Below are 21,513 nucleotides of genomic sequence, written 5' to 3'. Positions count from 1 at the left end.
TTGACGGATTCACCTCAAAGCGCCAAACAACATGATGCCCATTTTCAGGGTGTGATGTTCAAGTCGAGAGAACATTAGAAACATGAGCAGTAGACGTGGTAGACCGCGAACAAGCCCTCAGAACTGCAACTTGTGATTGCAAGTACCATCCTCATGGTCGATATGAATACTCCTGGAGAGATCGGTGGAGTGCTTTGGAGTGAGGCTCGTGAGACAAACCCGCTTGTAACGCAATACATGGTATGCCATGCGTACTGGTCAAAGACAGACAAAATTGAGGGTAGCTGAAAGTGCTCAACCAATTCTATGAGGCCATCGAAACATCCCGTGTAAAAGAGTTCGAGAGGCCGTTGAGGGGAGCGATGGCGAAGCGAGAAATAAAGTCAGTCAGCCGGCAGGTTGGAATAACCTTACTTTCCAATCGACCGATCCCTCGCATCTAAGTCGCTACTCCTCAGAACGAATTCACCACTCACAATCCTTCTTCCCCTTTTCGATCACTTCAGCGGACCCTGCCGCACACACCTCAGCCACTACCCATATTAGTTATGGCGCCGTCCACCAATCGATGGCCACACCCATCATACTTGACGAAACTCTGTGTCCCACCCAGCCACACTCGCAACCTCATACTGCTCAGCCACGCCTACGTCACCGCCCTCACAACGAGCTCTTGGCATACAACACCACACAGCACAAGCGACCCTTCCAGCCAAGTTTCCAAGGGTGATACCATTGTGTCACTGGTGCAATTCAAGAAAAGGTTGGGGAAGAAAAGCAAGCCAAAGGGGGAAGGGAGACGAAGGCCGGGTGTGGTCTGCTGCCCCTTCGTCACTGGTTCGTACGTGGAGGGAACCGACGTCTAACTAGGTATTTAATACAAGCCCGTTCCTTCTTGGCCGTTCATCCATAGTCCGTGATCCATATCAACCACACAAAATACAAGCTCTCCACTGCGAATAACTTCGACAAGAAGCACAAGGTACATTGACACTCCTCAAGTGGCAAACCGGCGGTCTGCGCACCCTCGGACCTTGGACTAATAATCTCTGCAGCAATTTCAAACCCTACACAACCTCCTACAAAGTACCAAACAATCATCATGCCCTTCTTCTACTCCAAGCCCATCGGCGGCCGCAACTTCGGCACCTCCGTCCACGCAGACCGCCACGGCGTCCACCGCGGTCCCTGGCGCATGCGCATCGGCCGCTTCAACTGCTTCCGATAGAGTCGACGCCACTCTCACGGCGTAAAGGTGTCGGTGCGATGAGCCTTCGGACAGCAATGTCGAGAATTTCGTCCTCGCTCTGGTACTCTCCGCGTCTTCCAGGATACGACCTGAGTTGTCATCAGAATGAGACGACCAACTGAACAAAACCCCATTCAACGCCTTTTTTCTATTCTTGTTCCTCTTTTCAACTGTCACGAGATCATGGATACCAGGAGTCTGTATTTGCGTTTATAACGGTTTTGACGACGGGAAAGCGAGCGTTTCCTGTCATTCTGTCCTTATTGAGTTTCTCTTGCGCTGCAATCACAAATGGAGATTGATCGTTTTGCGGGTGGGTGGAATGATGCAATGCATACCTAGATAATACATTACTTCTTCACAAGCTATTGTTAATCAGTGAGTTGTTGTGATATGCATCTGGTGTAATTAGTAGTCAGACCGTTTCCTTGGTGCTTGTCAGTCCAAAGTGTATCAGTTAATCTGGTGCTGTCGTTGGCAGGCAAGCTCGAGGGCAAAGCTTATATCGTCATGACCCAGTAGGCACACCCGCGTCTATTTATCATCCGGCGAGTTTGACTGTGGAAATGGATGGCGGGAACAGCGGTTTAGCAGATGGTCAGACCTACCACGGGGAACGATAGACGACTAGACGACATGTTAGATAGGCCGGGGAGTCAAACTTAGATTGGGAACAATTCTCCTAAGTGAAGGTAATGCAGATAACCAAGCAGACAGAAGGACTCAGCCGGCAAGAACAGCCGGACAGCAAAATAAGCACGAACGTCACTGGCGCAGAGTACAGTGCAGGGGCCAAAGGGGTTGGTGATATTCTCGAATTACCGAGCATATGAAGGATCCTGTTTTCCATCCCACCCAACGCCTTATTCTTGTCAATCGACGGTAGTAGTAAGAAACACACGCCTGAGTGAACGTCAAGTCGTTGAATTTTGCTGCGGTTGTTTTTTTGTATTTCCTAGCACAACGGTACGAGCCATGCCAAGCCGCCAGCCCTGAATCATCGCAGAAACCGTTTCCGATGCATTCCCGTTCCCTGGATATGAGAGCACAACGCAAGTAACCAGGCGATGAAAACCGAACCCCCTCGCCCCGAACAGCTGATTTTTCCTCTACGCAACCCACTGAGAGAAAAGTTTTTACATCTTCTTCTTCGCTTAGACCTCGGTGGTGACCTTGGCCTTGGGGTTCGTGACCTTGACACCGAGCTGCTTGGCGCGGCCGATGATGTCGATGCGCTTTCTCGAGGAGACGTTGTGGGCGATCCTGTAGTGAGTCTGTCAGCTGGCTGTGTTTTCCATCGGAAAGATGCCCTTCGCTCGGCTTCTCGGTCGGAGCTGGTAGGCGGGTGTGGGGTGGTACGCACTCGGCAGCGTAGGTGCGGTTGTGCATCAGCAGGAGGTTGACGTCGTTGACGTTGCTGACGAGGAAGGCCTTGTGGCCGGAGGGCATCATGTACTTGGTCTTCTTGTTGGAGCCGAAGCCGATCTGGAGTGCAGGAATGCCAGGTTAGCAGCTGTAACCCTGGGTCTCTAGAACCATTTCCATCCCGAAATTCGCTCCTCTTCTTGTTGATGTCTATTTTCGAACCCAAGTCCAAATCCAGCAGGGAGGTGTCTCGACGTACCGAGGGCATGGCAGTGTTACCCCTGAAGCGACGGCGGACGCGGTTGTCGATACCCTTGGGCTTGCGCCATGATCGATCAACGCGCATAAAGCGGTCGCTCTGGTGGCGGTTGAAGAGCTTCGTGCCTGTTCAAAATAACACCCGTCAATCCTCTCGTTTCCAATCCAAAGTTCTCGTTCGGTTGTAATCATCGTCGAGGTTGTCGGGTACGCGGGGTCGTAGAGGGGTGCTGTGTCCTCGGGGAAGGAAAAAACATACGCTTCTTCACGATAGGAACGTGCTTCTTTGCGGCGACCATCTTTATGAAACCAAATGTCAGTAATTGAATCACAATACCGACAGCATGTCGATGAAGGATGCCGTAGCAATCAAATCTCACCTTGACGGCTGTTCCTGGCTATTGGGTTAGTCGGGGCGGGTGTACGTCGTCAAATTCGGGCTTCAAGGCGATCGTGAAATTTGGGTGACCACCATTTCGAATCGCACTGGACGTGGGCTCTTTCCGAAGCCCTAAGATTTTGTTGGTCACGTGTGGGCCGCCTAGCGGGGGAAGAAAAAAAAATGCAGGAGCGGAGACCTGCTACTGGCCCAACAGGTCGCGCTAGCGGAAGGGACTCTTTTCGGTCTGCAGCCAATGCAATTGGCCTACCTGCGCAACGGAACTCCAAAAAAAAAAAATAGGTGTCGAGGAGAGCACGGACCAACTGTGGTACAGTTGACGAGGCGGCATGTCCTGCATCGATCTCCCACGTCTCTGGAAACACCATTGTTCAAGAGAAAAAACAAATGCCAAATCCAGCAAAAGAAATTTCCCACACCGAGGTTCGAACTCGGGACTCTCCGGATGTCATTGGAAACATGAAAGCGGAGTATACTAACCACTATACTATATGGGATGTGGTTGTTGTTTGATGACAGGGGAGAGCACTAAGCTGTACATACACGTCTAGCGGGGCAGACAAAGCCCATTATAGCAGAACTAGAAGCGGTTTGTGCTTTCCATGAGTCACCACTGTTCGCTATACGACTGCACCATGGTTGAGAAGCGATATAGCAACCGTGTATTACGGGTTGCCTTTCATTCATGAGGGGGATGATGCCCAAACAACCAAGCAAAACTCCTCTCCAGTTCCCACGTCTATGCTCACCCCCCCACACCGTCCGGGTCGTCATGTCTGTCATGAGCTTCAGGGCATCAAGCCCAAGACTCTGTCCTCTAAAATCTCTATCCACCTCAACACCTCTTACTGAGGCTGGCACTGAGGCTGGCCATCTTCTTCATCTTCGTCTTCCCATTCGCCACCGAAACGCGGGTCTCCCGAGTTGGCGCCCATCTGTAGACATTTGTGTTAGCACCAGGTATCTGATGATGAAACGACTTGTGAAGACTTACCGAATCCAGGCTATCCACCTCTTCGTACTCAACCTCATCGACCTCCTCGGCTGTGATGGGGGGAGGAGGAGGAGGAAGGAGCTTGTTCAGAGCATCGTACTCCTTATCATCCTTCAACCAGCCATCCTCAGGGAACTCAACATTGACAATCAGGTACAAGTCACCCTTCTCTTCGCCGCGCTTCTGAGGCATACCCTCGCCAGCGACCTTGAGGATATCGCCGGGGCGGAGGATTTCGCCGCGCTGTCTTTCCATATGAATACCGCGGCCGTCAAGGTGCGTCAACACAACACGAGAAAAGCCACCGAGAGCCTCAGCAAGAGAGACATTCAGCTCGGCAGAGAGATCGTTGCCGATGCGAGTGAACTCGTCGTGGGGCTCCTCGGCCAAGTGGAAAACAATGTCTCCGGGGGTCTGGTCTGGGAACTGGTCCGCCTCGCCCTCCAACACGATCCTCTCTCCATTCTGGGAACCTCTGGGAATGTAAATCTCGAGGACCTTGGTCTCGGAGGTAGTGCGCTTGCCCTTGCACTTCTTGCAGCGGTCCTTCTCCTTGCAGAAGTTTCCGGATCCCTCGCAACGATCGCAAATAACGGTCTCTTTGCGGACCATACCCGGTCCGACCTGGCGGAAGGCCTCTGCCATACCGGCGCCTCTGCACTTCTCGCACTGCTGGGGCTTGACGTTTGCCTTGGCGCCGGATCCCTTACAGGTGCCGCAGACAACCTGCTTGTTTGCGGAGAACTTGACAGTCTTGCCCTTGTACAACTCCTCGAGCGTGACCTTGTAAGGCTGGTCCTCGTCGGGACCGCGACGCGGTCTTCTGGGACCGGCACCAGGGCCACCGGGGCCGCCCATGCCCATGCCGAACATTTGTGACAGAATGTCGTTCAAGTCGACCTCGACGCCGCCGGGACCGCCGGGGCCGCCCCGCGAAGGGTCGAATGCGGCCATGCCATGGGTGTCGTAAAGGTGGCGTTTGTCCTCATCTTTGAGGATTTCGTAGGCCTGGCTGACAGCCTTGAACTTGGCTTCCGACTCCTCTCTGCGTTCCTCGGGGACTTTGTCGGGGTGGTGAAGAAGGGCGGCCTATGCAAGACGGGTGAGTCAGTAAGGAGTGTTGCCGCTGGCGTGTGATTGTAGTTGTCGTTGCGACCAGGGAGAGGGGTTACGAACCTTTCGGTATGCCTTCTTGATCTGATCCTGCGAAGCATCCTTATCAATGCCGAGGAGCTCTGGAAAATGCGTCAGATGTGATCCACTGCGAAAAAAGTACCCCTGGGCTCCATAGGCAGAGTCTTACCGTAGAGATCAATATCTTCCTCCCCCGCCATGCTCGGTCCACCACTGTCCATGATTGAAGCTTCTTCGAAGGGCCCTCGGGCAAGTCTTGCTCGAGATTCGGCCTTCAGAGGAGTGATTTGCAGTTGTGAGAAGGGTGGGATGTGGAGTAGAATTGAAAATATTTTGTCTGGAGTACGGTGTACCTGCCGATAGCAGGCCTTTGTTTGGCGGGGTACCCAGCATGCCCGCACCTCAGTGCCTTGCTGGGCGTGCGGCTGCTTTGCAGGTTCACAGCGCTACGGGTAACCTGCTGAGAGCGCGCGGCAGATGGTTGTTGGCAGTCGGCGGGGGTACCTTGTACACTACCTAGGTACGGTATAGAGGTAAGCAGCCCAGGCCCCAGTCTCCTTTCCCAGCCGCCTATCCGCCTGCACCTGTTCATCAGCAACCTCCACTGCTTTCCAGGTTTTAGAAGGCGGTGTCCAGCTGCTTGCCTACCTAATTATCTAAGGTAGGTTCCTCGAGACCTACCGCATTTCCTTGGATCCGCTGGATCGTTGAGTACTGGCTTGGTTGCCAAGGCACCTCAATACTTGCCGAGACTAAATATACTTGTGACTGGGACTCTCACCAACTGAGACGGAGTTCACCAGTCATTGAACAGGTTTAGTATATTGTTGCATTGTATAACGAACCCGAGTTACATACTCAGCCCTTATGTGAATAATAACACTTTGTTGGGCTTTCACAAGCAAGTCATTTTGATCGGCGTCAACCCGAGGCTACCGAATAGCAGACTCCAGAGGGACTGAGAGGACTGAGCTCACTCGCAGCAAACAAGTGCCTCATCAAACTCTGCCTCTACAGCTTACCTCTGTTCGCTATACTCCTCGGACGGGCACTCGGACAAATTGCTCAAAGTGATATGTACGTTGTCATCCGAGGAGTCTGTGAAACCTAGCGACAGTTCGAGATTCTTGGGATGAATATCGCCCACTCTGTTCTTATTTCACCATACCTTTTTGGAAATTCTAGTTCCAATGAAGCATGTTCTTGAAGGAACATCATAGTCGATTGATTTTCGTGTTTGTCTACGAAAACAGAGTGGAATTGGTGGAGGAATACAGAGTGAACCCTCTCTCATGGTTAGGTTATGAATAGAACTGAAGATACGCAGAAGCCACCGTCGTATAAGTCATTATCTCGCTTGATGCATATCTCTCAACTGCGCCACACGTGGCTGAATCTCATCGACAAATTTCACCCTTCGATCAGTTCATCCATCAACCGCTAAACATATGAAGGCAACTTGAACAAATGTCTTCATCATGCCATTGATAGCCCTGAGATCCCCGGGCCGGCCCCTCTTCCAGCGCTCGTTCGTTGCATGCCGCGCGGGCTCGCACCTGAGATGGTGCTCGTCCGCAAAGAGTAGTGGTAGTGGCAGCAGCGGCTTCCAGGCGTTGAGGAAGAAGCTCCCGCCCCTGGCCGACAAGAAGCTCCACGGGCTGCCCGATAAACCGGCCAGGACGCGGTTCGCCCCCTCGCCCACGGGATACCTCCATCTGGGATCGTTGAGGACTGCACTCTTCAACTGGCTCATTGCCCGTGCCACCGGCGGTCAGTTCATTATCCGGGTTGAGGATACGGACCGGGTACGTTAAAAGCTGCTGTTGAGTACGATCAAGGAACCATCCGCTAACGTCACAAAAACAACAAAAGACTCGCATCGTCGATGATGCCGTTCAGCGTCTCCTAGCAGACCTGAGATGGGCGGAGCTAAACTGGGATGAAGGCCCTGATGTCGGGGGACCATACGGACCTTATGAACAAGTACTTGACTCTCCTGCCTCCCCTGAACAGTGGCACACCGATCTGACACCTCGATTTAGTCAAAACGTCTGGATTACTACAAAAAGTACATTGCCGAGCTTCTGGACGCGGGAAAAGCCTACCGCTGCTTCTGCACGGCTCACGACCTCGAGCGCCACAAGCAACAGTCCCTGGACGAGGGCGGCTCGGCGCACTACCCGGGCACCTGCCGGAGCCTCCCGCCGTCCCAGGCCGAGCGGCGCGCCGCCAACGGCGAGACGCACGTCGTGCGCTTCCGCAGCGAGGGCCGCCCTTCCTTCGTGGACAAGGTGTACGGCAACTACCAGAAGAACGAGGACGAGGACGACTTCATCCTCATCAAGAGCGACGGGTACCCGACGTACCACTTCGCCAACGTCGTCGACGATCACCTCATGGAAATTACCCACGTCATCCGCGGTGCTGTCCGTACCCCCCCCCCCCCTTTCTCTTATCCCTAAAAATCCTACCGATTCTTTCTTAGGTCACCCTTCAAGACGTATAACTGTAGCTCACACCAGATAACAGGAATGGCTCATCTCCACGCCAAAGCACATTGCTCTCTACGACGCCTTCAAATGGGAAGCCCCGACGTTCGCCCACGCCGGCCTCCTCTGCGCCCAGAACGGCGAGAAGCTCAGCAAGCGTAACCACGACATTGACATCTCCTCGTATCGTGACAAGGGCATCCTCCCCTCCGCACTCAACAACTGGCTTGCGCTGCTGGGCTGGAGCATGAACGAGAAGGATCTCGCAAAGGGGGGCGAGGTATTCTACACCACGAGCGACCTGGCCGAGAAGGTAAGAATCCATCATTCCCTATCGACCCTCCCCCCGTTGCATCACTTTTGTTTGGCTTTGCGAGTCAATGAACACTCGCTCACACACTGCGAATAGTTCTCCCTGAGATTCACAAAGGGCAACATCAAGACCAACCCGGACAAGCTCGCCGTCTTCCAGCGCAAACACCTAACCCACCGCCTCCGCGAAGAGAACCCCGACGAAGAGCTCCTAAAACAGGCCCTCCTCCCGCCGACAACCAAGCTCCTCGAGCACATCTCCTCTCTCCTCCAGTCTTCTCCTCCTCCTTCCATCGAGGCCGAGACTCATCCTCCATCCGCCTCCACCTCCACCACAAACACAGTCCTCACCTCCCCAACAAACCAAAAACACTTCTTCCTAACAAAAGACTTCACAGCCCTAACCCCCCTCCTCGCCTCCCCCTCAACATCTCCATCCCACCTCCTCGACATCTACCGCACCCTAGCCCTCGACTCCCCCATAGACCCAGTCGACCTCGTCCACGAACACCCCTCCCTCTTCCTCCGTCCCTCCCCGCAATCCTACGCCCGCTCCCTCGAGAACCTCTCCCTCCCAGACACCACCGCGCCGCCCCACGCCCTCCTCCAGGACCTCCACGCCTCCCTCCGCGACGTCCACGAGCTCGACTGGAACCCGGACAGGCTCCAGGCCGCCGTCAACGATTTCGCCAGCCGCAACGCCGACTCGGTCGACCCCGAGAAGCCCGCCAAGCCCGTCAACAAGGCCACCTACGCGCTGCTGCGGCTCGTGCTCACGGGCGACCACAACCGCGGCGCCAAGCCTGCCAAGCTGCAGCTCGCGCTCTTGGGCCGGGCCGAGACGATGGCTAGGTTCGAGCTCTGCCTCGAGCAGTGAGAGAGAACGGCAATGCCTATTTACCTAGTGAAAGAATAGAAGATGGTGGGTGGAGACCTTCTCGCTCCCAAAAGGAGCAGCATACAGGGGCAATCTTCAGCAATCGGAGAGATTCCTCCATTCCCATGCTTGGACTGTGTGCACCAAAGGATCCTTTTAAACTTTCTCTGCCAGGGTAGGAGAATAGAAGTGCTTTCTCCTATTGTGGGGGAGGGGAGTCTGGGGGTTTGGTCGTTGCGCGCGCCGCGGGGAAGCTTTAATCCCCAAGTCTATACGATTCTGGCATGACTGTGGTTTTGTACGATATATGTGTGTGTTGATAGAGGGAGTGTGTGGGCGTGTACTGCGCGGCTGTTTCGTCTGGAAGTAATATTTTCTGCCCGTCCCAGGCTTTAAATCGGAAAAGAAAGATTACCATACCTGCTGGTTTTGTTGCCCATGCTCAAAGCTTCGCGAATCAGGTGCTCGACCCAACTCTACTATGTCCACGTGAGCTGGCCCGATTGGATCTGGCCATGGACTGTACAGTCCGAAAGAGTTGACATCATTGGCGATTGATACGCATAGAGAGAGTCTCACGCAGTATAGAGAAGTACGTCGTGTACAATTTGAGCTCATTTGCGTCTACTTCACATAATCCCTTCACGTAGATGATGATAGTCACCACCCTCGTCCCTGAGTCCCAGAGCTTCACGGAAGCGTACAGTCACACGAGGTCGTTCACATATATACAGAAGTAGTGAGCAATGATAGTTGCATTAAGGTTGGTGTTGCAGGCCTCTCAACGATCTCGTAGATGATGGACAGGATCTCGTAACACGACAGTGTAGATGAGGTAGAAATTATATCGGAAAAGGAGAGATGGTAAACCGTAGGGGAATACAAAAGTGTCATCGCCACACCAATCGCCTCCGAACTGTTCCGTTTTCTAAACAATGCAACGCTATGATCATGTTGTTCGCGGCCGTGGGGGTGCCATTGAGCCAGCTCTGCTTGGCTCAGTCTCTCGAACTGTCCTCCTCTTTTACGTTCCGCCGTTTTAGACGCCCTGTCTACAACCAATCCATCCGTAAATGCAGCAAAAAATAATATGAAAGGTGTTTACTAGATGAAGGAAAGGTTGCAGAGCTCAGGGCGAGCAGATTGTTGGTCATTACGTCGTCACAGGCTTGGTTGGGGTATAATCGTCTACATAATTTCTTGGACCCAGATCTATACGTTCAGTTAGTCATACATCCTGATGATAGTGCAATTGTTCTTGGTGATGCTTACCTCCATCTTGCCGATGTCCTGCCTCGTTTTCCTTGCTTGGCTCTTGACGCTCATGATCGCCATGTCCAAGTCATCTTGGTCACCCATGGTAATCATGTCGCCATTCGGCACATCTTCGTCGCGGATCTTGATCTTGAATCTTCGTCGAAGACCAAACTTCTCACGGATGCGGTCAACAAAGTCGGGGAACTCGACTGCTGCGCCCACCATGATGTATCGAACATCATCGGCGTGCACCTTGACACGGATCTTGCGGACTTCAGGTCTCCTTGAACCGCCACGGGAGGACATTGAGTTCGTGCCTGGACGTCTGTTGTTGGAAACCATCTCAAAGTCACCCTCATCAAAGGAGCCGTAGTCGGAGCCATCGTCTTCCTCGTCCATGTATCGCTGGGGCTGGCGGCGGGAGGCTTGGCGGCTGGTTCTTGTACTGTTGCCACCACCACCACCACCGCTCTGGTACATGTCGTAAAGCTCATCAGGGTAGGCGTCCTCGGCATCTTCGTCAGCAGGCCGGCCGCGCATCTGCAAGTCGCGTCTCGAGTATCCTCTGCTAGGAGTTGCCGACCGTGACTCGGATCTCATCATGGGCGGAGGTCCCCTACGGTCGTTGGGGCTGCTCGTCTTTTGGTACCGTTCGTTGGGCCTGGAGTTCTCGATGTTCAACTTCGCAAGCATCGGCTTGGGTCCATTGCGGACGGATTGTCCACGAGACATGGCACCGGTATTGTTGGCCTCGACCTGGTCCGGGGGAGGGGTAGGGGGGAAGACACCGCGGCCGTTGGGCGGCTCAGACTGTTGTCTTCTAGAAGCCAGGCCAGGTTTGACTAGGTTGGTTGCAGCGAAGGAAATATTGTCAGCTGGTCTGTCGTCCTTGACGTCGTTCTTGCCGGCCTGTAAATCAAGAATTCTGTGGTTAGCAAATGGATTCCCATAAAAGCTGATTGGAATGGAAACCGATCTGCCTACATTCTTGATCTCGGACCCGGCAAAGCCTGTGAAGGCGTTCGCGCGATCGGAGGCGGCGACTAGCCTAGCCTTTCCAAGGTAGTCCTTGGTCTTGAGGTTGCGAACCTTTGCTTCGTTCGGTCGGTACACAACACCGACGGGAATCGAGAAAACAGTGTATCCCTTGAGAAATTGTGAGCACTGTACACAGTTCAACTCGGTGTCTTCCTTACCTCTGCCTCCTCACGGATCGCCTCATCGATAACGTTGTGGTCCTCTACCACCTTCTCCTTGACAGCGTACGATAGATCCTGCATACCAGCATCTTTCTGTTGCAGGTAGATGTAACAGAGACCTCTGTTGAAGAGCACTTCGCAAGAGTAGAGCTTGAAGAGCAGACCCAATTGGGCGTAGTCGATCATGGTGTTTCCTCGCAGGTAGAGAAGAGTGTCATTGAAGTTGGCCAGTGCCTCTTCGAAATCGCCGAGCAGGAAATTTGAGACACCTTGCTGGAAGTAGGCGACAGCAAGGTACTGGTCGAGCTTGATTGCTCGTTGGTAACATTCGACCTGGTATTTCCACGTTAGTGCCAAGAACTCGGTGTTAAGTTCGGAGACGACGCACAGCTTTCTCGTGCTCTCCCAAAGTGGCGTGAATAACACCCATATTGAAGAGAATTTTTGATGTGTCGGAGATCCTCTCAAAATCCTTGAGGGCCTCATCGAATTCATTGTTGTCGTACCGGCCCAAGGCCGACACCCACGTTTCTATTTCCTGCAATAAGAGACAGTTGTGGTCAGTAACATGTTCAACGGTCTACCCATTTCGGGTTGTCGGGTGTTGCAGGTTGGGCGACTGCTGATCGCTGTCTCCGACGCTGGCACGTACCTGCTTCAATGACATTTTGTCGCCAGGCCAGAGTTATCAAAATACCAAATCCAAATCGCGAGCCGAGGAATTGCGCAAGCAGACGATTGCTGCTGCGGTCGAAAGATCGTTAACGGACAGGATTCGAGGGAGAAAACGGTATCGTGGGGAACTGCGATGCGGACGTGGACAATGGCGGCTGAAGACAACGACGACGACGACGACTGCTGCAGGAAAGAAAGCCAAAAAAGCGACCCAGACCTGAACAGCAACAACAAAGTGCGCCGCGGGCGGCTAGAGAGGGTCCTCAGGGCTTATTTAGGGAGATGGCTGGCGGTCTGTCGACCGTGCGGTGCTCGGCGCCACTGAAATGACGGTTGGAGTGTTACCCCCGCTTCCAATGAGCCAGAAGCTGCAAATGGGGTACGCTTCGGACTTGGGCGACAAGCTGGAGATCTTGGCGCGTGGCGGGTACACCAGGGATCGATACCTGGCCCCGTCTGGCGATTTGCCGAAAGCTTCTGCAAGAACCGCCGATGCGATGGCGGGGAGGAGACAGAAGCGAAAAAGAGGGTTTATCCAACTGTAGGATAAACTCGACGTTGTAACTTGATAAAGTTGCTCTTTTCTCGTTCCTGGCCAGCAGAAGCAGATGCCAAAAGTAGGACGGTGTTTCGGGTTTGTGTACGTTGTGCGTCGAAAGACGGATTAAGTTGTCGGGGGGAGGATGGGATGGCCCTTTTTGGCTGTGTGTCCTGGTTCCTGTGGAGGTGGTGGTGGGTGGATGGACAAGGCCGCAGTAATATGTATGTAAGTCGGACTAGGCGCCAAAATGGGGGGGGGGGGGGGGGGGGGGGGGGGGTGGCGGGGGGGGGGGGTGTGGGGGGGGGGGGGGGGGGGGGGGGGTGGGGGCGGGGGGGGGGGGGGGTGCGGTGGGGGTGGAGGCGGGGGCGGGGGGGGGGGGTGGGGGGGGGGGGGGGGGGCGGGGATCCGAAGCCAGTCCGTCCTGTATTATCAAAGTCTGGGCTCTCTTCCTGTTCAGTCCTACTATTTCGAGAACGAGACCAAGACCAAAGAATCCGTGCTCTTCCTTATCTGCCTGCTTGTGACGGCGAAGACTGTGACTGTGTTGCGTATGTGCGTGTGCCGAGGGCGAGGTGACCAGAGGTGACCAGATACCAAAGACTGCCTAAGCCTGCGTCGTTCGGCGCGGGTCCTCTCTCGGGTTAGAATCGTGCGTTAATTAGAGTCGGAACCTCGGACGGTCGTTCGACTGTGGGAAGCTTGCGCGTGAGTTGCGGGTCAGAAAGGACAGTCTCGAGGTCGGTTTGTCTTCGCTTCGCAAGTTCCAACTTTGGGAACAGATGTGGGAAGCAAGTGTGATGTGGACAAGAATAAAAGTGATGAAATGACCAGACTTGCAGCCGGGCTCGAGGAAAGGAATGGGAATGAATGGATGGAGGACGAAAAGCCAGCGCCTACAGAAAGGAGGGTAGAGAAAATAGAGTCGAGTCGGTGCTTGCAGCGAGGGACCAAGGGGGACTTGACTGGTTGGGTTGTGGGCCGCGAGACTGGGTGTATATCATGCAAGGTGCTCATCAGTGATTGATATTCCAACTCGATTCTCAGTCAGGAAACGCTCAGGATGCCTGTGCTCCGGTGCTCGTCCAGTTGCGAGTCGCAGGGGGATCCAAGGGGGTTGTTCTTCTTCCTGGTCGAGTATCGACACTGGAAGGGGGGGTGTAGAGAGCAGAGGGCGTGTATCTTGTTGCAACAGAATTCCGGGTGTCTTTTGGTCGGCTTTCGCACGCCCAGCCTGGGTTTGGGAGAGAGACGAATTGTGCAACCGATCTTGGCCATTACAGGATCTGCCTCGGTGACAAAACGTGAACTTGTGTTCGAGGTGAGTACAGACTGTACAGGATGGATACAGCCTTCCAGAGGCATACGGAGTACAGAGCACACAGTTGTGACTTGTGAGATGGCTCGGCGCCAAAGAGATCATCTCCCGTCTGTCGACTTTTCCCAAGACGTCGTCCCAGAACACTTTAAGCAGCCACGCAGATCCTTCTTTGGATATTCGACAAGGTATTTCGTTCGGCGGGAGGAAACAAACTTGTCTAAATTGAGTGATAGAATCAAGTGTTTTCTCTCGAAATCGAACCACTTTGCATATCTCGTCGCCAGATGCTGGGTTGTGAATATGCTGGACATCGAACGTTGGGTTGGGATCCCCTCGGGCCCTCTGTGCCTCGTCTTGGAGGAGCCACCCCTAGTTTGTCTGGGCATTCCATCCGACGTCCGTTCCGGGGGGGTGTAAGAGACCGCGCCTGGGCAGTGAGTGATGGGCGAGGAGGAAGCCGGAGTCCATGTCATGGCGTCGCGGGTCAGATCGCATACTGCGTATCTTGCGGTAGGCTTGACAAGGGAGTGGCTGTTTTGGACTGTCTGCTTCTCCTGATCCTCCAGGGAGGGACGCTGACGACGATTGACTCTTCTCAGTGTCCCCTCTCCTGTCCTCATTGTGTGCGTGGCAGCTGGACAAGAGGCAGCGGTCCCTTAACGGTAATGCACTAATGCCGGGTATCGCAGGCATCGTGCAACCACTGCGAATCAGGGCCTGTCGCTTCCCATGCACGAAGCGTTCCAGCGAATGCGAGCTGTGCCTGATTGGCCCCCAGGAACACGGGTCGTGGGCCGGACCTTTGAGCCACCAAGTTGCCAGGGGCCAAGGGCGCGTAGAAGAGTGACTAACGCCGCCTTGATCACAGTTGTAAGTCGTGCTTCTCTTAGCCCCTACTACTGTACAGTAGGTACTCCGTAGTGAACCGTGACTGCAACCCGCAGCTTGCAGCTGTATCACGCCTCGTGGCTGAATATGGAGATGCTGCAGAGGTGATTGCAACTGCAAGGCCATCCGATCTCGTTCAGTCACCGGGGGTTTTCTTCTTAGTTGCTTTTGCGAACCCAGAGAAGAGGTTGAAAAGTGGATGAGGTGTAAGTGCTTGCAGGCCGCCATACTGGAAATGGTCTGCCAAACCAGTCCACTGGAGCTGGGAGAAATGACGTTGAACTGTTTAAAATAGCATCTCCCGAAAGTGCCATTCTTTGCAGAGTGCATATGGGATAAGTTAAGCGCCGGTGATATTTTTCTGATTGGGCTGACCCGGTGAACTGGCAACGTTGGCCGCCTCGGTGCGGGTGACATGTCGCCAGTTGGGCAGCCCGACCCGTCCGGACGTTTCCAACCAAAGTTTCTCCGTCCGTCAGATGGGTGCTTCATCCTTCATCAACCAAAGCCCAGGTCGAGCGGATGGGCGTCCGTCAAATTGATCAGCCCAGATCGAACCAAGGTGCCGCTATGAAGGAGGCGTGTAGGTCATATATCTGAGCACTAGGCGGTCGTTGTGGTATCACAATAGGTTGAACTCTGGAGATGGTGGGCTGTCTTTGGTCGACGAGGATCGGCAATGGAAACCGAAGGTTGGTGGTACAGAATCTAGAGACCCCTCAGCCCAAGTCAAGACATCTGCGAGACTGCGGCGCAGACACGTAGGTTCGGCAGTCCAGGCTGTAGGTATTGGTACCAGTCTAGGACGATGTTCCTGCATGGGGAGCTGCATCCCACAGGACTGGAATTTGCACAAGATGGAGGAGTGAGGTACCGCTCGGTTGATTCTGGCATATCATGAGGCCATCGTGGTGTGACGGGCTGTGTGAAGTCTCTCGCCAGTAGATTGGCCGGATGGCGGGGTTTGGCTCGAAGGAGGAGAAGAGGCCGCCAAGGAAAGGAATAGGTTCGTCGGCAGGTTCTTCTCTATTGCCCTTTGTGGCGTCTCGTCTGGGGCATCGCTCATCCCATCCAGTCCTGGTTAGGATTTAGACAACCTTATCTGCAGCGGGTCCACAAGTGGTTCTAGCCGTCCATAGGACCGTCACTGACTGGCGAAGGCACTGGCGTCAATATCGGCAGTCGTGTCTGTGCAGTTGTCCAGAGTCGATGCTTAGCCTAGGTTAAATTCGCAATAGTTGATATCGTAAGATTTGTCGGATTAACAGGGAGGGAGAGAGTGCGTGTGAAAGAGAGTCGAGTCATCGCGAGGTTGAGGGATCAGGGCTACTCAGCAAGGACCAGGATGCGTCGAGGGGAGACTTGGCTTCAGCCGTCAACCTCTACATACAGTAGGTAGGGTCTAGGCATCCGATACTTGAAGGCTCAACAAGCTCAGCCACACGTCGTTGACGTTTGACTAGGAAAGTAGCGTACCTGCCTCGCCTGTGTCCCGTCGGAAGCCACTGCCATCTTAACCCAGCATCCATGCCAGGCGTTCCTTCCTCCCGCCCATCAAAAAGAGGCACGTTGTCCAAGTACGTATCTTGCCAAGAGGAACGTGATCTTGTCGAGGTCGTCCTGGGGAAGGAACAGATAATCTAAGGCAGGTTCTTTACAATCGAGAGTCAAGTCCAGAATCTACTCAACTCTCGCTCTTTCTCCTTCCAATACCTAAGGTACCTAGAAATGATGTAAGACAGCGGGGACAACTTACAAGCAACGGCAAGCACGAGCCAGGACCCACGCAACTTCTTCCAAAAAGAACGAAAAAAGAACAAAATGTGGCCTCGCTAGAATGACTTGCATCGCCAGTGACAAGAAGATCCCTTCTCAGGGCAACCCAAAGACCGAAGCCGAAAAGATCCTTTCCAAGGAACCCCCCAACTACGCACCGCCCTATCGTTATTAGACAGCAAGGTGCTCCGGACATCACTGCGTAAGGTACTTCGTACCCGTGGGCCGTAGGGTACGGAAAGACACCGTGACACCCAGCAAACCCATCTCCAACTCTAATTATCCCTGCCAGTCCCAAGTCTCAAGAGTCTGCGAAACTCGCTTGTCCTTCAGGCTGTTTTGGAAGTCCCGTGCTGGCGTCCCCACTGACGTGCTGTCTACCTCATGTGCAAGGGGCGCACGCTCTTCTTCTTCTCTATCCGTACCTACCTTACACTATCGTGACGTGCCTGGCTATCATACCAAGTCATGGTAGGGTAGGTATCTGTACGGAGTAGTAGGTACGGATAGGTATGGATTCGTTCGTACTCGAAGGATCAACACACACACCTGCCAAGGTACCTTGATCTGGGTAAAGGCAGCTTCTGCTGTAACGTTGGCGCAGCTAGGGCAATGTCACTCTCCACATACCTTTGGGTGTGGAACGACTTGCGACTCTGCCCAGACCACCAGCCACTTCGCCGCATGAACCAGACGTCAAGCTTGTGAACTTCACCTTGTTTTACCACGCAGCATCCGGCCGGGTTTGAGGGGTTCCCTCAGTCATCGAGCCGTAGGCCATGCGTCTCCCGTCTGCTGGGCTACCAAGTAGTCTTCTGTCTAGTTGCCAACTGTCTAGGTCTGCCCCTCGCTCTTGATACGCAATAATTCGCCTCAACCACATCTCGTCTTGGCCCCAAGGTAAGCCAAGGTGACTCGACACGATGCACTCAACACACGGACAGGACCGCGCCATGGATCGCAGACAGTGGCACCCATAACGCTCCGCTCCGAGTTGCTGCTCGCTCGCCCGTCAACCTTCCACTCCCCTATTTTTCCTTCTCTTCCCAAGTGTCACAAGTCTGGGCATCCCTTTGAACGGATGAATCCACCCGTGACGCGGCAAGATCTACGTTGTCCCCGTCGTTCAATGCGAACCTCCGCGGTCCGAAGCCCGCAAATGCAAATCTCGAGAGGGAGCTCCGGCAGGCACTTGTCATGTTCACCACCAAACATTGCCCACGGGTCGAGACTCAGCTGTTCCTCGACTCTTGTTTCCTGAATCAGCCTCCTCGTCAAACACGTTTGCATCATAAACGTCGATACACTTTGGCGCAGTGGCTTCTTGGTGGCTCTCAAGCAGCCCAACTGACTTAACCTTCTGTCATTATCAGCCTAGACATGTCGTCAACGAACACTTCAACTCCCCTGCCGCCTCCGCCCCATATCTTTGGGGCTGCCTTACTCAATCTACAATCTGCACGTAAAGAGTACAGACCACCGCTTCTCGCATCCGATTTCGAGCTTGCCTACCACCTACCTAAGCTAGTTTCAAACTCGGCCATCTGCTCCACCCATCGACCCCTTTGCACGTATATGTCGGTCACTTCAAGTTCCCACTGGCACTGCAGCATCAGCCTCCTTGTGTAATGCCATCTGCGTACACGCCCTTACTACGGATAGTGGGCCTTATCACGGCAAGGCGGTCCCGGCGCCCCTGCGATCCAGCAAAATAAGGTAGCGCCTCTGGTCCCTGTTCAACTACAACGCGTATTCGTCTCATCTACCACCTGTCACCTACGCTCCGCCTCCTTCCGGTCTTCGATCGGTGGGGGGAATCTCCCGGAACCGTCGTCAGTGTTTCTTCTAACATGATCTGCATCAAGCCCGACGCTGAAGCCATGTCTGTTGGTCTCCTCCTCTGGCATAGGCCTCTCTCTCCGTTCCCAGGGAACAGAGGCCCCATCTCTTTTGCTGGCCCCGCTGTCCCATCTGTCCCATCGCCCAGAGACGATCAAGAACTCGGCGGAAAATTCTGACCGAGACAAGCCTTGGGAAGCTTGGCATACAGAGGTTAACTTACACGAGCCTGTGACAACGGATGGAAACCCGCAACCTTACCGAGACCCCAGAGTCCAAGGTAAGTGCCCCCATCCCGCAACTCCAGGTCCGCGAATCTGTCTACCTAACCGAGAGTCCTTGAACCTCATCCTTGGGGTGGGCAGTATGCCAAGCCATTGGAGAGGCTCAGCCTCAGTGTCAAACCCGACCATGGTGCGGTTCTTTGGACTCCTCACACCATAACCACAACAACCCCTGGCATCTTGCCTGTCAGTGTTCTGGAAGCCGTGGCCATCGAGCTTGACCTGAGGTAGCAGATGCAGTCCAAAAATCTACGTTCATCGCAAAAATCGTACGATATTGTTTATGGTGGCTGCCACTCCACGTGTGGCTATTGGTGATCATCATAAAGCCTATCCGGCTCATCGACCGAGCTTCCCTGGTAAGAAACACATTGAAAATCTCTCGTTGATTTCATGATCATTCTTTATACATCATCTGATGGCTTCCCGCAAAGTCTACCTACAGCATACCCTTCTCAACCTCGTCCTTTCTCTCCTCCCACAGCGTCTTGCCGGTGCATGAACAGACCGTCTTATCATTGTCCCACACGCCGGCACTCCTGGCAATCACGCCGACTAACGTGTCTGGGTCATTTTTCAACGCCCCTGCAGACTCATCTTGTCTCGAGACGACCATGGCATGGCCAATAACTTCCCAGATTTGAAAGGGTTTGTCGAGATAGGCGCTGCCTCTGCCATCCTTGTCGACGTTGAAGACACCCAAGAAGCCCTTGGCGGCGGCGGCGTCTTGACTGCTTCCCGACCAGACAGGGCCCGTCGATGATGCGCCCTCTGCCAGGTTACCGTACTCACGGATTGTAGCTCGGTATGACCCGGGGGCAACGCCGCGTAGCGTCATGTCGATCAGAGTTGTAGTCGGGGAGACCTGCACCATTCTAGCCAGGCCCCTGACCTCTCGGTCTCGCTGCTCATCCGACTTTGAAGGCGCATCATCTGCATGGTAAAAAGACTCGAGGATGCTCACAGCCGCGCCTAAGGGACGTGGTGAGTCAGCGGTCAGATGAAGTCCGGTGTTCCCAGGTGAGCGAGTTTAAACGACGACGATGAAAACCCAAAACTTGACCCCATCTGCCGACACCAGTGCCGGTGTGACAAGACAAGTTGGGTGGTATCAGGAAACAACTTAATGTCCGCCAAGGGGTTACAGGAAATGCGGACAGAAAAGTTGGACTTGGACGACAAGAGCACAAAAGCCAAGGAGAGAAAGAAGAGACTTCAGTTGACCTACTGTTTGATCCTCCCGAGCCTCGCAGGATGGCGTCCCTCCCCGTGGCTTGGATGGCGTCAACAATTGTTGATGGTGCGGCTGCAAAACGTCGCCAAGAGTGTTAGCGGCAGGTACATTCTTTTCTTTTTTCCAAACGGTAAGGCGTTCAATTTTTTGAGTCTATCCATCCCCCATGACAGGTTTGTAAGGCAGCGAATACAATCTTGAGAGGATCACCGCGATGGCGCTGTCAAACCGGCAAGCTTGGGACGCCTCAAAGCATCGCGTATGTGGGACGCACAACAGCACAACAGCATGGGTGTAAGACAGGGAAGGGGGCGTGTGTGTGTGTGTGTGTGTGTGTGTGTGTGTGTGTGTGTGTGTGTGTGTGTGTGTGTGGATGGAGGAGGGATCAACAGCCATGAGCCGCAAGAAGGATGATAGTGAAAAAAAGGGAAAAAGAAAAGAAAAGGGAAAAAAAAGCTTTCAGAGTTTGCGGCAGAAGACGACGTACCTGTGCCCTCGACAGAAAGCAATTGGTCCTTGAGATTGGCCTCGACCTTGGTGATACCCCCGAGCTTGTACAACGAGTCTGAAACGTCCTTGACGCAGCTGTCACATGTCATGGGTACGGCGAAAACGGTCTAGTGTTGGATTTTCAGACGTTTCATTAGCCATTTGATTCAGTTGAGCAATTACACCCCCATTGCTGTATTGTAGATTCGGGTATACTTGAACAGGTGGAAAAAGGCAATGGGTAGTAAATGGGCAAAGGATGAAGCCCGTGTATGTGCGTGCGGAAGAGGAATGGACCCTCATACGCACATGTCCCTCTACCCGGATTGCGTGCGTCTCGACGGGACGGTACTGACGGACGACGGAGCGAGCGAGAATCAAGGAACAAGACTTTGTCGCCTCGGCCAGGTCCCGTGTCCGTGACGGAGACTTGAGGGGCGGGTGGACTGCCTGACTGACTGACTGACTGGACTTGCCGGGCAAAGCGGAAAGAGAGGACCAGACTGGAGAACAGGCATAGAGGGAAAGAGAGAGAAACGGTATTGAGAACTCACCTGAAAAGGATATGAGACGCTCATGGTGAAGGGTCGTCTGCTTGGCTGCAGCGGGCTTCGTAGCAGAGAGCGGTAGTTGTGGATGAAGTCGGGGAGGCAGTAGAGCATGCTCTGTCCTTGTAGGACCCTTTGTTGTTTGTGCTGTTGTTGAGATGAGAAAAAAGTGAGGTCAGGTTGTTAAACTCCGGTGGTTTCCCGTTCCTAAAATAAAGAGAGAGAGAGATGGATGGAGTTTGTCGTTCTCGGGGAAAAAAGAGCCCCAGGGAATGTTGGTGTGTCGCGGGTTTACTCTGTGACCATCCCACTTTGACAAAATGCCCAAAGTTTTCAAGTGGTATTGCTCATAGGATATGGTTATGATGCTGTTGAATTGCGTACCAA

General features: G+C 53.8%; 6 protein-coding genes across 6 annotated transcripts; 2 read left to right on the top strand and 4 right to left on the bottom strand.

The window, feature by feature from the left end:
* Positions 1–153: 153 nt before the first annotated feature.
* On the top strand, positions 154–1,228 carry CABS01_09174 (uncharacterized protein; the record flags this gene model as incomplete). Its single annotated transcript, XM_060542531.1, has 2 exons — positions 154–208; positions 1,056–1,228. 2 exons carry the CDS (start codon positions 154–156, stop codon positions 1,226–1,228), a joined length of 228 nt encoding a protein of 75 aa, XP_060400812.1.
* A 1,175-nt stretch (positions 1,229–2,403) lies between these two features.
* On the bottom strand, positions 2,404–3,171 carry CABS01_09173 (60S ribosomal protein L32; the record flags this gene model as incomplete). The annotated part of the gene is made up of 4 exons (XM_060542530.1): positions 2,404–2,512; positions 2,613–2,734; positions 2,874–2,998; positions 3,132–3,171. 4 exons carry the CDS (start codon positions 3,169–3,171, stop codon positions 2,404–2,406), a joined length of 396 nt encoding a protein of 131 aa, XP_060400811.1.
* Positions 3,172–4,117: 946 nt separating this feature from the next.
* CABS01_09172 (DnaJ domain-containing protein) lies at positions 4,118–5,621 on the bottom strand (the record flags this gene model as incomplete). The annotated part of the gene is made up of 4 exons (XM_060542529.1): positions 4,118–4,207; positions 4,267–5,355; positions 5,443–5,501; positions 5,570–5,621. The coding sequence occupies 4 exons, from the start codon at positions 5,619–5,621 to the stop codon at positions 4,118–4,120; spliced, it is 1,290 nt and encodes a 429-aa protein (XP_060400810.1).
* A 1,257-nt stretch (positions 5,622–6,878) lies between these two features.
* CABS01_09171 (tRNA synthetase class I) lies at positions 6,879–9,078 on the top strand (the record flags this gene model as incomplete). Its single annotated transcript, XM_060542528.1, has 5 exons — positions 6,879–7,205; positions 7,273–7,383; positions 7,443–7,826; positions 7,930–8,202; positions 8,299–9,078. 5 exons carry the CDS (start codon positions 6,879–6,881, stop codon positions 9,076–9,078), a joined length of 1,875 nt encoding a protein of 624 aa, XP_060400809.1.
* A 1,188-nt stretch (positions 9,079–10,266) lies between these two features.
* Positions 10,267–12,201, bottom strand: CABS01_09170 (tetratricopeptide; the record flags this gene model as incomplete). Its single annotated transcript, XM_060542527.1, has 6 exons — positions 10,267–10,290; positions 10,351–11,244; positions 11,320–11,481; positions 11,532–11,867; positions 11,923–12,072; positions 12,187–12,201. The coding sequence occupies 6 exons, from the start codon at positions 12,199–12,201 to the stop codon at positions 10,267–10,269; spliced, it is 1,581 nt and encodes a 526-aa protein (XP_060400808.1).
* Positions 12,202–19,294: 7,093 nt separating this feature from the next.
* Positions 19,295–21,240, bottom strand: CABS01_09169 (heavy-metal-associated domain-containing protein; the record flags this gene model as incomplete). Its single annotated transcript, XM_060542526.1, has 5 exons — positions 19,295–19,827; positions 20,084–20,161; positions 20,577–20,706; positions 20,888–21,040; positions 21,133–21,240. 5 exons carry the CDS (start codon positions 21,238–21,240, stop codon positions 19,295–19,297), a joined length of 1,002 nt encoding a protein of 333 aa, XP_060400807.1.
* Positions 21,241–21,513: the final 273 nt, after the last annotated feature.

Source organism: Colletotrichum abscissum, assembly GCF_030869225.1.
Source record: "Colletotrichum abscissum strain IMI 504890 chromosome Unknown Scaffold_21.1, whole genome shotgun sequence".
NCBI lineage: Eukaryota > Fungi > Ascomycota > Sordariomycetes > Glomerellales > Glomerellaceae > Colletotrichum > Colletotrichum abscissum.
This window is presented reverse-complemented; position numbering and strand designations above follow the sequence as displayed.